The 16,499-nt window shown below is 51.6% G+C and overlaps 5 protein-coding genes across 5 annotated transcripts; 2 read left to right on the forward strand and 3 right to left on the reverse strand.

Moving 5' to 3' along the window:
- Nucleotides 1-3,001: 3,001 nt before the first annotated feature.
- On the reverse strand, nucleotides 3,002-3,788 carry CPAR01_11751 (uncharacterized protein; the record flags this gene model as incomplete). The annotated part of the gene is made up of 2 exons (XM_060496009.1): nucleotides 3,002-3,367; nucleotides 3,405-3,788. The coding sequence occupies 2 exons, from the start codon at nucleotides 3,786-3,788 to the stop codon at nucleotides 3,002-3,004; spliced, it is 750 nt and encodes a 249-aa protein (XP_060344794.1).
- A 2,131-nt stretch (nucleotides 3,789-5,919) lies between these two features.
- On the reverse strand, nucleotides 5,920-6,183 carry CPAR01_11752 (uncharacterized protein; the record flags this gene model as incomplete). Its single annotated transcript, XM_060496010.1, has 2 exons — nucleotides 5,920-5,959; nucleotides 6,008-6,183. 2 exons carry the CDS (start codon nucleotides 6,181-6,183, stop codon nucleotides 5,920-5,922), a joined length of 216 nt encoding a protein of 71 aa, XP_060344795.1.
- A 319-nt stretch (nucleotides 6,184-6,502) lies between these two features.
- Nucleotides 6,503-7,937, forward strand: CPAR01_11753 (G-protein coupled receptor; the record flags this gene model as incomplete). The annotated part of the gene is made up of 3 exons (XM_060496011.1): nucleotides 6,503-6,777; nucleotides 6,824-7,090; nucleotides 7,136-7,937. 3 exons carry the CDS (start codon nucleotides 6,503-6,505, stop codon nucleotides 7,935-7,937), a joined length of 1,344 nt encoding a protein of 447 aa, XP_060344796.1.
- Nucleotides 7,938-11,767: 3,830 nt separating this feature from the next.
- CPAR01_11754 (uncharacterized protein) lies at nucleotides 11,768-12,025 on the forward strand (the record flags this gene model as incomplete). Its single annotated transcript, XM_060496012.1, has 1 exon — nucleotides 11,768-12,025. One exon carries the CDS (start codon nucleotides 11,768-11,770, stop codon nucleotides 12,023-12,025), a length of 258 nt encoding a protein of 85 aa, XP_060344797.1.
- A 1,289-nt stretch (nucleotides 12,026-13,314) lies between these two features.
- On the reverse strand, nucleotides 13,315-15,338 carry CPAR01_11755 (uncharacterized protein; the record flags this gene model as incomplete). The annotated part of the gene is made up of 4 exons (XM_060496013.1): nucleotides 13,315-14,000; nucleotides 14,051-14,562; nucleotides 14,611-14,884; nucleotides 14,933-15,338. The coding sequence occupies 4 exons, from the start codon at nucleotides 15,336-15,338 to the stop codon at nucleotides 13,315-13,317; spliced, it is 1,878 nt and encodes a 625-aa protein (XP_060344798.1).
- Nucleotides 15,339-16,499: the final 1,161 nt, after the last annotated feature.

The following is a 16,499-nucleotide window of genomic DNA, read 5'->3' on the forward strand; positions in this document are numbered from 1 at the left end:
TCTGTGGCCTCGTGGCATTGTACCGTTCCTCGTGGAGAGTTCAGATATTATCTGGGAGGGGTGTGACGAGGATACTAAGATGCGTGATTATCCGCCATTCGACAGGATTCAAGATCAAGATTGCTCATGCTCTGAATACTTGGAAATTATGGGTTTCATTTGAGGCTGTCTGTTGATGAAGTCTTCTTATTTTTAACTTGCTTGTATCTACAAAGCTTGCTCGCGCATCTTCTAGCCTTCGACATATGTGAAGTTTCAACAAAGCTGGAACGGTCCAGATCTAATTCTCCATCGATGGAAGGGTAGGTTTCTAGAAGCCAACAAGCAAAGACTCCCTGGTGCGACGAACAAGCTACTAGAAGGTGTCCATGGAAGCCGCCCTCGTTCAACCTCGAAACCGAATAATGAGACGATGCCGAATCCCACAAAGACTCAACAGTGATGAAGCAGGCTCCTCTGCCGTTGTGACTTCTCGAGATGACATGTCGTTTCTGTCCTCTTCCAGGAGAATGCTCCAAAGAAGCGGTACCTGCCGCTTCGATGGCCTCGGATGAGACATGGGACAAAGCCTACTTCAGTATTTCGAATCGCGAAAGCCACAAGTTTAGCCAAAACCTTGAACAGCTATTGCTTTCTAATGAACTCTGGCAGGCATAAGTCGACCTTGGATTCCAGATGAGGGCTAAAGACTGACGGTGTCAGTCAAAAGGATGATCGGTAATACTATCCATCTCGTACCTCAATTGTGGCTTGAAAACGTTCGATCCCAACTTACCTTACTTTAATGCATGATACGGAAAATCAATATATCAGTTTGCTTTGGGCAAGCTATCTCCCGTTCGACTTTCCTTCGATAGAAAGACTGACCTCAAGATTGAACAACGATCGCAATACTACGACTAAGGCATAATCCGACTATCGCGACGCCACTGCTTCGACCATACTGAACCAGGCTTAGATTCGCCGAAAGAGAGACTGACCTTCACTGAGCGCTAAAATTCACTCAGAAGTTGGCTTGCGGCTGGTCTAGACTCCAGAAGACCCAGATAGTGCTAGGGTAGAGTATAGATCAACGGTCAACCGACCGACGACGAGTATGTCTCGAGTGGAAAGTCAGACTGCTTGCTTGGCCTCGGCGATTGACATCTTTACAAATCGACTGGAGTAGTCCGCCTCGTCCTCCTGCCCAGAACAGTTTAAACAACCGAGCCGTGCCTCTCTACCTTGACCAAAGATCAGTGGTTTCTGTTCGAACGCCAAGTTGCGTTCCCCTGGCAGCTGGGCATGACGGGACGACAAGCCGAAGAGACTTACAGAAAAACAGGCCTGGATACAAGAGTATGTTGAAAGATTCGGACTCGCCATGGCCAAATACACCTAGGAAATAGATGTTCTTCGCCGCAATGTGAAATGTGACGACAGCTCTGCCCACCCGGGCTTCTCTCGGCTTCCTTTGGATCCCTTCAAGCAAGCTCATGCTACCTCTAGCCTCCTTCAGTAACTAACTATGGTCTTCCTGTCTATCCCGCGTGGCTGGACCAGACAGAGGGGAACATTGAATTGCTACCCCCAGAGAATATCACCGATTCAGCTTACATCCGTCAAAGCGTCCTCGGAGGAAATGCGCAAATTTCGCGAATGCCGCCGTGGTGGCGTACGCACCCCTGATAGGAGCCATCGCCCTCCTTTCCCGACAAGAACCGTTCGGGTCTATGTATTACCCCAGACGCTAGCGCTGTCAAGAAAGCGGTACGTTGATTAGACCAGCCACCCAATGAGGCAGTTGGCTCGTATGTGTCCCATCTTTTCGTGGTGGCTGAATTACAAGACAAGAGACTGCATAGATGAAAGTTGAGCGAGGGGGGTTCTCTGTTGCCTATATCTGTTTCTTGCCACCAAAGTGGCTCTGGTCACTCTCAAACTTGGACGAGGCTTTTCTTGGCCTAGAAACCAGGATACGGAGCGATGGCTTCTCCTTCTCGCTCTTCATTAACCTTTGTCTGGGTCTGTAGTGATTTGTGGACAATGATGTGAAGGCGGCTGCGACGAGCGAAGAAGCTACCAAGGTAGATGCGCCCCTATGGGTCACGATCTTGAGCATTTACCATCCAGGCCGTTCCTCCCCACCTCTACGTCCCTCCTTCCTCAATCTACGTTACCCAGTCGGGCCAGGAGTATATACCCCCCCTCAATCCCATTCCCGTCACCAGCACAGCAGCGCCCGTCTAGGTCGGCGAGGTCAGGTCAAGCTGTGTGCGAGGTGGTCGAATTGTCAAATAAACAAATAGTCCCATGAAGTCAGAGTTCGGGTTGACTGAGGGGCGCGCTGTTCGAGTCCGGGCAGGGGCGTGAATTACAAGGCCAGTATTCTCCTCCTTCCTTTCGTTCATATTTTTTGTATGATGCCCAGGCCGCCAGTCGACGAGACCACCAGAGCAGGCAGAGCCAGCCACAAGGAGGTCGGACAAAGTCGTCACCACCCAGCTGGCCAGCAGAGAGGACTATATCAGAGTGCGTAAGGTATCCGCTCGAATTTTATGGCTGAAAAGGGCATCGACACCACCGCCCTGGCCGAGTCGACAGGGGAAAGTTCTCCTCCGCGGCGTTGTGGCGGCTCATGTTAATTCTGACAGGAACGCACAGACGAGAACCCCGAATGGACGGCCAGGTTCAGCTCCTTCGATCACGCATATTGCGCATCAAGGGCAGACCCTTGAAGCAGGCAAGTCTGGGGTAAGAGAGCAGGTGTGGTTGACTGTCGACATTTTGTGACTAGTGTGGTCTGAAACTGCTGTAGTTGTCTGTATCCGTAGACTATATGGAAAAGTGAGGGGTTTTGATAAAGGCATTAGTGAAAAAAGTTGGGATAGGGCTCTCTCCATGTCACCAATTCGCTGGGCCTCTTTGTGTTTCTCCGCAATCTGCCCACCTTTACTTTGTTGAGTCATCCAGATCCATAGATCCGTCGCTTTGTGGCGGAGGGTCGTATACCAACAATATGTTAGAGTTCGACCGTATAGCACCTGCCCACGAGAAGCCAAGACGAGAGGCCTGGTCGAGGAACCTCTGGGCATTTAGGGGGAAGAGCCACTCCCGAGGCCATGGTCAGCCGGGAAAACGCCCTCAAGTCCGTCCAAGGTAGCAGTCTGGGAGCGCTGCGATCGATGAAACACAATTTGACCCCCTTCAGAGGCAATGGACCGCCGGCACCAAGACCTCGGATCTGTTGGAGGCAAAGGTAACATGATTCGATGCCGTCAGTGGCAACCAGCCTCGGAGGCAACCCTCTTGTCCGGATTCCATACCAAGCTTTTTCACCGCTGGAATATGATAACAGGATGATCGAGGTTATGATCCGCCTCGGCACAAAGAAAAAAAAAAGAAAGAAAAAAAAAGGTCAGCACCGAGGATTGAGGCTGGCCAACGACAACGAAGAGCTCAAAGAAAGGCGAAGTAGGCAACCAGAGTCGCGGAGGCACGGCATAAGCCGGTAAATTAAGCTGGTGAATGAAGACAAACAGTCCACCCGTTTTCCAGCTTGGGCTAGGCCCTATGGATGGGACCCGCGTGTTGGCTTTGCCATGGTTGGACTCTTGGAAGGCCGGCGTGTTTGACTCGAAAAGCTTGGTGGTTGCCGATTCCCAGAAGAGATACGGATATCTGTGCGGTACGTATCGATGCTCGGAAGAGAGCCCCACTTCCCCCCGCTTGGGATAGGCAGGAACAGGCACCTGGGTCCTGGGGAATGAGTGGTGCAGTTTTGGGGTAAATGTGGGTAAATTCCCCATTTTCAATGTCACCCTTCGTGCTTCGTTGTCACCACCAGAAACCTCCCGCCCTGTGGCCTCCTTCTCTTTAGGTCCCGACCTCCTATTCGTAGGCTCCTGGCACCTACTGCTTCGCTCCGGTCGACCGCACCCAACCAAGTTCATCTCGGAGCATGCACCGCAGCACTGCAGATTCATGAGTCTCCTCCCCCAGACTATGCCTTCATTATGCATTTTAACCCTTCTAGGCTTCTACGTCTCCCATCCTCCGGGCTTTGGCAGGCCTGGTAGCTAATCAGCGTTCATCCAGATCCTCCAACAGACACCTCGGTACGGCCGTACTATCCCGTCTGGGTCTTCAAACGACGGCACAGCTTGTGCCTAATTGTAAGGTGGCTGTCTAAAACTGGGGTCGGTCAAAATCGATCTGAGCTTCGTCGCCGAGGTTTGGCTAGGTCTCTCATCACCGCGTGGTCTCGTCCAGTCCAACGATTCATTCCAACAGCCAACTTCCATAGAGTCGTCTCTGGCGTGTGGCTTGGCACCGAGCAGTCGGAACCACGAATTTCGCAGACGGCGCGGCGCTGGAAAGTATCGCCCCGTCCCATCTCAAACCCATAGGAGACCACACTCCAGACGACATCACGCCGCCGTCGACTTCGTCTCAGTTTTGATTCCATCCTACGAGCACCCGTTCACCACCAGCTCGGAGACATCGTCGATCGTGGCGCTCTCCACGTGGGCGAAGCTACCACCGTGCCGTCAGCCGGTCTGAGAGATGTTGGGACAAAGCAGCAGCTAGCCAGCAAAATCGACGGCATTTCGAGTCATTGTGGCTGGCCGTCAAGCTAGGTACCTATTTCCATCTTAATGACGAATTCTTCGTAAGGCCCTTCGCGAACCAACGACTGCACACTGACCGTTGCGTCCCGAAACGGAAAGGCTCCCTATCTTGAGAGGTCAGAGATCAGTCTTTGTTCATACCTGATTCACCATGGCTTTGTCACCAGCACACCGGATGATACGGTGAAAGCAATGCGGACGTCAGTCTTCGCTAGCTGCCGCCTTCTACAGCGTGGCAATGCCCTATTAGATTGGATGGTGCTGTACGGAACTTTGCAGCAGAACGTCAGCGTCCACGGCCCGTTTCCAACAGCACCATCAGAGGGTTGCAGAATGAGACCCTTCTACAGCTTAAGCATTTCATTGAAAGCAAGGCCAACTAGCCCTACAGTCTATGGAAAACTCCCAATTTCCTCGAGTCGTGATCCCGATTTTTTTTATCGCAACTACCCTGCTAGTCTTCTTCATGGGGTCAGCAAACACGAGCTCCCTTTGGTCCAACGACGACACATCCAAATTACAGCCCTCGATCCCTGGTTTGCGGTGGCTTGACAAGGGTTTCACTAGGAGGATGGAAGTCGAGAAAGGCATCGGCCAGGAGGCGCCTGAGTGCCAGACAGTTTGGGGTTTGGAACCGTGGTACCCTTCCGCTGACCATCCCGCCGCCTTGACCAAGGTTTGCACGTCCAAGCTCCACGAGAAAACATGATATTTCCGCCTGAAGTAAGTACAGGGTTGGCTTGGGTAGGATGACAAGCTCCCATCATAATGCCAGCTCAGGGGTATCCGATCACCATGAGGAGGCCACGCGGTGAGGGAGGATGGCGACGGCCATCACTCAGGGAGTTCAGAAACTGAAGGCAATTTTGTTCAACGAATACGGGCACTGCAGAATACCTACGGATATGCAGCTCGACAGCTCACCCACCTAACGAAGAACTTTAGCCCAGGGCCAGGGGGGCCTTGTAACGGTGCTGCTGGAGGGAATCAACCAGGGGTCCCTGGCGTCCCCAGGTTCGTCCGACCCCGCGCCAAGCTGGTTCCAGTGGGTCCGGATGCGGCGAGCTAAGTCCTTCACTGGGCCTGTTCCAGCTTCCACAACATCCATCCTCTAACTCCCTAGTGCCCTCACACTTCTCTTCACGCGGACATGGCGACCACACCAAATCTCCAGCAATTGCCAGGTATCTGTAGTGTCTTCTCTCCCGTGGTTCTCTGCACAAGAGGGTGTCCAGGAGGGTACTCACGTACTTACACGCCCCGTCCCAACATGGAACATGGTCTCGACAGCATCCTGGCCAATCCGGCCCTACACAGCCCCTGCTACACGCCATGCGAAGGCCCAGGGCCTGCGGCGCCTCGATGAGTTGATGACTGGCTCTTTCCTCTTTTCTTACATTTTACCGTCGTTGCCATCATCTTTGATCCCGTCTTCTACGCCTTTTCCGGACCATGTTGGTTCTCGTTTCTCGACAATTCGGTTCCTGGACTCTGGCTCAGCACATCCGCTTGTGCTCTCCTGCAGACCATCCTGGTCAGGAGTTCGCATAGAATCTTGATAGGAAGTTGACATATTGGACTGCCCCTATTGGGTTGGGCAACACCTTTACAACCCGTTGCTCGTCGGAGTTGTCGCTACTTTCGTTGGCTGGGACCTTTCAGTGAGGGAGGTCAGCGTACTTGAACGGTTGGCCATCCACCATTTCACGAAACCGATTTACAACATTTCGAACAAGGCCCACGACCAAAGCCGTCGACAATCACTACCACTTGTTCAAAACATCACTGGTTGCCGTCAACGCAGACACCAGTCTGACGCTGTTTCGTACCGTGTAAATCGACCCGGCCACACAAAAGGGCCTTTGCCGGTTCCGTATACTACCATCGACAAAATGGACACACCCCAAGAGAAGTCCAACTTGGACAAAGGAGACCTCGACCTTCTCAGTATCATAGAGCGAACCTGCTCGGTCTTCTCGCTGCTGGGATGTGTATTCATCATTGTCACATTTTGCTCGTCTAGAGCGTTCCACAAACCCATCAACCGGCTTGTATTCTTCGCTTCCTTTGGAAATATGATGACGAACGTTGGCACGCTCATGGCAAGGTCCTACATTGGTTCTCCGGACTCGCCAGGCTGCCAGCTTCAGGCGTTCCTGGTCCAAATGTTGGTATATCGGCCCCGCTACTGGTTCGCGACTAACACACTGCAGGTTCATGCCGGCTGATGCATTTTGGACGCTTACTATGGCTATCAACGTCTACTTGACATTCTACTACAAGTTCGACGCCGAAAGACTACGGAGAATGGAGATACCGTATCTCGTTTGCTGTTATGGAATTCCCTTTATCCCAGCCCTGGTCTATGTCTTTGTCAGGAACGGCGATGGATTGAGGGTCTATGGCAACGCGACATTATGGTGCTGGATTCGACCTGAGTGGGAGATCTGGCGCATTCTCACATTCTACGGACCCGTTTGGTAGGTTTATTTGTCGCTTCAATTGGGCTTTGCTAATTGTTCCAGGATTGCAATTTTGATCACTTTCTTCATCTACATCCGCGCGGGCCGAGAAATCTACCAAAAGCGAAAGCAGCTTCACAATTTTAGCTCCTCGGACCACGACCAAATGAACTCGTTCCACGACGTTCTAACCTCGATGAAGACGACCGAAGTCTACGTCACCTCGGAAGCGATGGATCAGCCTCAGGGTTCTATTGGTCTTGCCACAGTGGGAAGACGTGGCTCGGAAGCCGGGCCAGTCCCACGACTACCTAACGCTGCTTACTCTGTCAGCATTTCTGCCAATCGCTATAGCCGCAATGAATCACAAGCCGAAGCGGCTATCCCGCCTACCGAAAGTAACACGGCGGATACTTCCGCCCAGCGGCCGATGAACTCTGCTCGTCGACGCAACTACGAGCTCAACAACGCGGCTTGGTCTTACACCAAGTGTTCGATCCTGTTCTTTACAGTCATTTTGATCACCTGGGTCCCGTCGAGCGCCAACCGCGTCTACTCGGTCATACACACCAAGGAGTCTTCGACGCCGCTAGAGTTTATGAGTGCCTTTGTTCTCCCGCTTCAGGGCTTCTGGAATGCGCTCATCTATGTGGTGACTTCATGGAAGGCCTGCAAGACGCTATGGACCGACATCAAATATTCATCTCGACGGCCAGATGTGACGGAAATTGTGGGTAGTTTCAGGCACAGCGACCAGTTCAAGATCCCGAGCCAGAACCGCAGGACAAAAAACTACGAGAGTGAAAGCATAACGGAGCTTACGAATAGTCGACCGGCTTCGAATGAGCAGCCATCGCGGTCGTAGTGTGTGAAGGAGATGTGCCCTTGTCACGATAGCGAAACAATTTCTTGTGGATGATACCCCGAAGCCATGTTGTTGTTTTGGGAGGCCCTGCCGCGGAAGCAGGTTTCAGTTTGTTGCTTTTGGGGGGCATTCGTTGCGTTGGCATGCCCCAGCTGAATATTCATAACGATCTTGTCTGTAAAATCTGTTGGTTGTAGATAACACGTCATTTATTGTTCATTTGTCACTCTGCAGAACTCCAACATTTTCGCCTTGTGAAGTCTCCTTGATGTAACGTCTTTTGACGAACTCATTGTCTCTAGTAAATGTATTTTGCCCACAACGCCATGAAAAAGACGCCGCTGAGACTGGCGCTTACGACCAGACGGACTAACTTGAGAAGAGAGAAAGCGCATTCGGCTTCCACGTGCCGTCGGTCCCAAAGACTAAGATGGGTTCCTGCATTTTTCCAACGGCGCGCTCCTCCTCCTCGGGTAGTCTAAGTCTGGACTTGGGTTTTTCGTCTCGTCTTGGTCTCGTCTGGTCTCGTCTCAGGGCACTACGCGCGCGCAGGAGCCGTGCCGTGTAAGCAGAGCACGTAAGTATGTATGTTGCGGATAGTGCTTGGACTCTTTTTTCTCTCTTTCTAATTGCAGAGAACGTAATGGATCGACACTCCCAACGGTCCGTGAGCTCAGAAATTGTTCCAAACGCACGTTTCTCGGGGCGGTGCGTGTTCTGCGAAGACAGCTGCACGAGCAAAGCTGAGCAAACGAACCCGTGGTCCCTTTCCAGGGTGCCAAACTGCCGGCACCTCACGTTTGTCTTTTGGTTATGCAGACGACGGCTGGGACGCGGGGGTTGTCTGTGTCATTTTTTTTCTCTTCCTGCCTTGCTTCGCTGCCCTCCATTCCTTTCGTCTCTTGAGTGTCGGGCTTCGTGTTACAGCCTCCCGTCGTGACTTGCTGTCGGTGTTTCTATGGCTGGCTGATCTCTTCTCAGGGGACACTCATCTAAATCCTAGCTGGGAGCCATGTCACTGAGCAGGTACGCAGTGTACTAGGAAAGAAGTCTTTAGTCAGGACTGACGAAAATTTGTGCAGACCAAAATTTTTAAGTTTTGCATTGCTTGACGCTGATGAAGATTTTAGTCAATCTTTACTCGAGAGAAAGAGAGAGAGAAAGAATTACGGATACACCGCCCCCCTATCCTCTGGGACGAGGTCTGCGCTGGACTTGGGGGTTGCAGAGAAGATGGAGCAAATTGCCCGAGTACCATTCCATTCCCAATTCCCACGCAAACCCACTTTCCCAGCCCAGTGGGTTTCTGGAGAAAAAAGATCCCACGCAATCCCACAAAGCCAAGTTGGAGGGGAGCCTTGGCGGCGCGCATGCAGGGGCATACAGGGGTGTTCATTACTGCATGTACTTTTGAAAGTCGACCTGATTGACAATCGCGCACCTCGTCCTCAGATAATGGCTGCGGAAATAACAGAGAACGATGGAAGAGCGTGGGGGGAAGTTGGTAACTTGGCGATGCCTTCTCGGGCGGATTTGCTTCCCCGAATCTTGGCTTCGATGCAAGGGATCACCTCGAGCTCGCCGTGCTCTTCCGTTGCATCTGCCCTGGTTCGTTTGCCTGCGTTGGCTAGAATGATGCTGTATTAATCACCATGGTCTCGAAGCTAGAGGTGATGTTGGTTTTGGAGTGTTGAACCGGGCGGGTTGCTTCATCTCGCCGATTCGCTATATTCCCGCCAACATAGTTTAGAAGTGACTGCTCTTGCTATTGGAACCCCTCCTTCACCTGCTCTTCTCTGCTCTGCTCTGACGGTTTGACAAGGATTTCAATCCTTGTCGCCCTATACCCCCAACATCACACTGTTACTCTATACGTACATAATAGACACCGCGGGCTCAGGACGGTTCCTGGCCCGTGGAGGAACCATCAAGACAAATGGCAGCTTCCACCAATTTAGTGTACCAAACGACAAGAAATGCCGCGGTCGAAGATCTGATCCCCATCGAGAAACGAGACTATTGATATCCATTCTCTAGTGTAAGAAGTCGCATGCAAGACGATGCAGGCATGTAGATAGTCGCACTGTAGCAGTCAAAATTCCCCGAGTCCCGGCGAAGCAACATTTGACGATACCACGGTACCACGGCACTTGCTCTCTCGAATGGTAAACCACTCCCGACGATCCCGTTTCATCTGCCGTCACGGTTGCTTTCTGGGTGTCTGGATTACACGATTTCCGAAATGCATGTCTAAGCTACGGTGGGGCGGGCGCAGCTTTGGAGATTTTCGTTTTTACGTGGCTGATTTTTCTTCCCGCGTGCTGGTGGAGGCCGAGGATCCGGACGTAAAGTGAACCCGCACGCGCTTTCATTCATCGTGATAACTTGTGTGGGCACGTAGGATGATGGTGCCCTTGCATCACCTGTGGCCGTCATATGGCCGTACCTCATTTGACATCCATCGTTTCTTCTTTTTCGTCGATGACGATGTGACTCAAGCATTCAACGAGTTAACGAGCCACCAGACCCGAGACACAAACTCAGATAAAGCAATGACGGTTCCCTGATGGCCCGATGCAATATGTGTGGATATATTCGCCCTGCAGCGTACCTGCAGCAAAAGCATCGCGCGGGCCGCGGATCACTACATAATAATAATTACAATCACAAGATTAACATCCCCCCAACTTCAGAGATAACGAAGTAGTGGCGGGATGAATACCGTCTGCCCGAGTCCCGAGGCAAAAAACAACAACAACAACAACAACAACAACAACAACAACAATGCCAGATACACCCACATGCCAATGAATGCCGGTACGGTCGAGTCCAAGTCAGCCCACCCCTTGCCCGTCGACTTTTTCTCAGTCTCTCTCAACGGTGATGAAGATCTAGGGCGTTCTTCAACGGCAGTGGCTGCTCCTAGCAAGCCCTGTTTTTTGGGGACTTTCTTACCAGAGGGACGTCAAAGCGCAAGAAGTACCGCAGTTTTGGGGACGCAACGCGTGTAATTGCCTTACAAATCATATGACTCTTTTTTTCCCCCTCAATTTTTTCATCTCTGTGGCTATCCGTAATCACTGTATTGCCCAGGTGCGGTTTGGCTATAGAACGGAAGAATCGGGCTGTACACTCGCCCTTCTCGTAGGTAGATACGTTTGCTAATGTCCTTCGAGGAGATGGCACGAGTGCGACGGAGCGAGGTCGGAGTTGAGAAGATGCTGATATCCTGCAAACCGATATTCTTGCCCAAGGCCGACTCTAGTACTACATTTCGCTCTAATTCTCATTTTCCCTCTGTCGGAGTGAGGTGTAGATTGCTTAGCTTCATATCTTCCATCCAGACTTCCACGCGATGTAGTCTTTTTAGAAGCATTATAAGTCGAGGAACTCGATAACCTTGTTCAATGTGAATATCATCGTGGAAAAATATGTCGTCAACTCCATTTTCGAAACCTTTGCATGTGTATTAATGGGTAATATCTGCCCCCAAGTGACACCATGTGCCGCGAATAGTAACTCAAGGTTGGCAAACCGCTTCAGCCCGCAAAGGTTGAGCAGTCGTCGCTGTTCACGATGGGGTATGGTTATTACAGACAGAAACCTTGAGGAGATGCAAACTTTTCCTTCCATATCTTTGATATACTCGTGAAAAGAAGAGAAACCATCAAACCCGACACATACACATCGCATATACAAAACATCAGACAACATCAACTTCCTCTTCCAATATCAACTACGACAGACATCATCCTACCAGCTTTCACTCCACCCCAACTTCGCATACACCTACCCTCTTCAAAAGTATACCTCCATAACTTCCCTCCATGATGCCGCTCTTCGCAACTTTCCTAGCCGTCTCCCTAGTCAGCCTCTACACAGCAGGTTTCGCCACAATAATCATCTGCGATAACAACGATATGCAAACCTCCAAACAGGAGGAGAAAATTGAGGAACTCCTCGAGAAGAGAGAAGATGAGAACGAGGTACTTGACGAGAAGAGAAGAGAAGATTTCAGCCCTGAGGTACTACGAACCCCCGACCCCTTTCTTGTGTTACTCAAGCTTGATAAGAGCCTTTTGCGCTAGCATCAAAGAAAAAAGATTACGACCATGAGACGGGATGAATACTATTCTGAGGATACCTACGAGTATAGAGATTATCAACACTCACTTTCGGAAGGAGAGTGGAGATATTGAGCGGACAGGAAATGACGAGAAGAAATGCGTTGAATCCAAAACAAGTCGGTCAGCAATAAGCATGTTGTTCATCATTAAACCTCTTCGCGTCAGTCAATATCTCTCATTTTTCCGTTGATAAGAAAGCAGGGCGGGATGAACAGAAGATGAGCAGATCGCAGTGCCTTCAGAACTAGGCAAACTTACGTTCAATTCTTTCGTGTTTCAAGTGTGTCGACTGTCCTTCCTCCGGCCCCATGAGCCACTACCTACGCGCACCTCCAAATTCTCATCTTGACATCATTCAGCCGGCAGAGTACGGCCTCCGACGCCTAGCATAAGACACCAACTCTGTGGTCTCGAGCCTCCACTATATACCAGAATCAAACTCTCCAAAAGTTTCCCGCGATGTAAGAAACGAAGTGGATAATGCGGGGAAGACGGGGCCAGGATAAGCCCTCAAGCGATGGTTCGTCTCAACACCAGGGTCCCATCATCGTGGAGCCCTCTAAAAATGGAGATCGACTCCTGAACTTGATGTGCGGGGGGAATGCTGGGAAACTCTCTGCCCGGTAAATCCGAACTCATCTGGGGTTGCCTTCATAGCCGAAATGAAAACCAAACAAATCTGCCTGCTGCCCTTCTCTTTCGACCTATCAAATTCAGACACATCATTAAATATTCGAGCCATACGGTCAAATGTAAAGCACAAGCTTCGGGAACCTCGCCGGATACGTTTCACACTCAAAGGTTGGCAAGTCTGTTCCACGAGCGACATCCACCGACTGACATAGACTTCACCGCAACGATACGTGATTCCGGTCTGTATAATTCTGCTGCCGACATTGGGTACTCTTGCAAAGTAATAAATACAGCTGATTCCAACGTAGAGTGGAAGCGCCTTCTTCCGTAATGCTGCGGGCCCACCCGGCCTCTCAGAAGTCCCCAAGAAGCCTGATAAATGAGAGCACAGCGGCATACATAGAAAACCACACCGTGTCCCGTTGGATACGTTTCCCAAGCCGATATGTAAAGCAAGTGGCTCTGTCGGCCATCCAGGGGGGGTATTGTGAAAGAAATCTGGCCTCCAACGCCGTACCGAGGGAAACACCTCTGCTCCCTCAAAGTGACAAAAAGATTCCATCCGTTCGTTTTTGGTTCGCGAGAGAACCAACCAGTTTGAGACAGAGCGACTATCATCACGCTTCTTTGACCGCCTCGATGATGCTGTACTCCCACGCTGTTTTGAGCTGCTCACACTCTTCCACAATTCTGGGGTTCTCCCACCACCACTGATCTGCAGTAATGTACTGTCCCCATACTTCCCTCCAGAGCATGCGGCCGACGATACTGCGGAGCTCCTGCTTGACAGCCTTATCTGCAAGCACCTCGGCATCGGTCGTGGCCGTGTCTGGTCTGTCTGTTGGTGGTATGGCGGAAAACCTCACAGTGGTGATGGTACTGCCTTCAGCACGGAGGGAAGCATCTGCTAACCACAGAGGAAAGAGTTTGCTTGGATTCATGCAGCGGAAGTTCTTCTCGAGGTTGAATATGAGGTTTTCCTCAATCCACGAACGCATCAGAGGACCCAACGTACTCGTGACGGGAAGGGGGTCGATCAATGTAAGGTGAAAGGCACCACCGGCAGCGAGGCACCGGTGAACATTTTTGAGAAGACTGGGAACTTCCGGCGATGGCAGAAGCGCCGGTAGTGCCAACGAGTAGACTACACCGAACAGAGACGGGGCCACTGGGAAGGCGGATGGCGAAATGGCAGGTACATTAACCGGGTGGATATTTGGAAAGAGTGTGTGAGACAGTGGCGATGAAGCCAGATGATACACTTGCTTATTGAAGTGGATGGCGGCCAGGTATGAGGTTGTTGCTGTGCAAGTTAGTCGGAGTGACGAAAAGTTGAGTTTTGCCTCCACTTACCCTGAGTCTCGTAAAGCGCGAGGACCTTCTTCGCCTTGGCAGGAGTAATTTTGTTGGGATGAGCCTTCGCTTGGTCCACCTCCACTGGCTTGTCCATGTTGTGCAAAGAAGAAAGCATCCATCTCTTCTTTTCCATCTCAAGCTCCTTGTAGAGGCTAGCATCGGTGGTCTCGCCCCAAACCTCTTTCAACCGCAGGAGGCGAATGCTATGGCTTGCAGCGGCCATTCGCCTGATCTCACGCTGCATCCCATTAAGATCCATGGACATGGCACATGCGGCATCGAGCTCTGGTGTCTCTTCAATGACCGCCTCAATCATTGGCGTTCGCACTTCCGGAGGTGGACCACAGTCCCAGGCATCTGGTGGTCTCCAGGAGTCTGGGTTGTTGGGCTTGAAGGCCATGGACCATGAAGGAACTCGCCGTAATGAACGCTGCGGACTAGGATGGCCAGGAAAAAGGTTGACAGGCGAGTCGAGCATGGCTGGTGATATCGTGGCTGTTACCGCCGGCCTATATCTTGTCAGTGACGATGCTGTAAGGGGATTGCGAGGTACTTACTGCGCCGCTGGAGAACGTGGAGGTGTTGGGGGCTCCTCCTTGACTGGCTCAGCTGTGATGGTTATATGAGAGATCATGCCTGAGATATCGTTTTCTATCGTACGAGGCAGGATGGTGACCTCTGTGCTTTTGGTGATAAATGAGGTTGGGCCGAGGGTCTGGACGTAATGCTCCCTCTTTGCCGACGTCGACTCGGCGACCGATGTATTGCATGGGGATGTCGGACCACCCATAGAGGTGTCTGTCCACTTGGAGAAAACAGAATCTAGGAATCCTGAATATCAGTGAGCTGTGGCAAGCTTGTGGAATTGGGCTTGTCTACCTCTGTTGGATGAGATTGGTGAGCTCTGTTGTGACTCGACAGAATGCTGCTCTTGCGGCATGTAAGTGCGGTCGACCGTGGTGACGGGGCTACATGGGAGCTCCGTGGGTAGTGGCGGTGGCTCCGAGACAGCTGACAATAGCGAGCCTCTGAATGTGCTATCGATGCTCGGGGCTTTGAGAGCGTGTGTGGTGGATGTTTTGGTGCTCGATGGTGTCAGTGTCCTCTTAAGACTCCTAGATCCGAAGAAGCTGAACGGTTTGTTGTCGGACGATGAAGAGCTGCGAGTGGACATGGAACTCCTAGACGCTCTGGTCTTATCCTTGTGCTCCCGCTCAACTGCTTTCCTCTCGCGGTGCTCCTTCCTAGACTCCCTGTCGGGGTCCGTCCACACGACTTCCCACATTGCGAGTCGTTTCTCGTCGGTCCAAACGAGAGACGTGTGTTGCAATAACGATCCGAGTGGCCAGGTGAGATGTTAGGGATGCTGTGAATACACGGCCAGCCGGCTTTGATGCTGATTGAGACGCAAAATTGTGAGCTTGAACCGGCCGATCAATCGCATGCCCGAAGTTCGGAAAACGACGTGTTGCTGAACGTTTGGGTCCTGTGGAGGCTGAGGACGTAATCCGTCCGATGATTCGCGTCGTAGAAGTGAGTGAGGATGAAGTTAAGATACACTTGCGGTCGGCAGTAGGAAGTCGCAAGGGTGAAAGGTTGAAAAGCTGCGATGACCGACAGCCTGGACCATGGAGGAGAGCCGGCGAAGGTTGAATAGGGGGGAGATGCAAGAAATCGGATTGACGAGAGTGCCGTATCGAAGGGAGGGAAGATTCGACAAAGCGAAAATGGGAAGCCGACGTCGGCAGGTGGTGTACGGAGGAAGTTGAATGTGTTGGTTGGCCAATTCCGAGAAAAGATGGCAGGAGAAGAAAGGGCAGTCACGATGTGGCAGAGGCAGGTGCAGTTCTGATTGAGAAGGGCGCTAGTGTATCAGGAGGACCACGCGAAACCTGTATCAATCGGGAAGGCAGGAGACGTCAGGTATAGAATAGAAGCCGGGGGAAGGAAGGACCGAGGGAAGACGAGGATGAGGGCGAGGACGCGGACGCGGACGCGGATGCAATGCGGTATGCGAAACTGCAGATAGATGGCAGTTGACAGTTGACGTGCACGAGCGTCGCTTCCGGTTGTCGTCGTGCTTGTGCGGCAGCTGCAGGAGATTCGACACGCGCCGCAGATGCGAAATGCAACGTGAGGGATGATAACTCCAGGTCGAGATCCGGTGCGGCCGACGACAACAACCTATGGATTTGGGAGTATGAAGTGCGCAACCTACAAACGGGCCAGCCTCTCGGTACTTGATGAAGAATAGAAACAAATGACACAAGAGCGGGAAGAGTGCGTCAGAAGAGAGCGAGTGGCCCGTTCCGAGAGATTTGTATTTGTACAAGTAGGTAATTACTTTCTCTCTTCCAACAGGAACCAGGTTCGACAGTGTGTGATCGTACGTGTCCGTCTGATTATGTACCGTGCTATGGATAGGACCAGGACACCAGTTGATACT

This window comes from Colletotrichum paranaense, assembly GCF_030867605.1.
Source record: "Colletotrichum paranaense strain IMI 384185 chromosome Unknown Scaffold_10.1, whole genome shotgun sequence".
Lineage (NCBI taxonomy): Eukaryota > Fungi > Ascomycota > Sordariomycetes > Glomerellales > Glomerellaceae > Colletotrichum > Colletotrichum paranaense.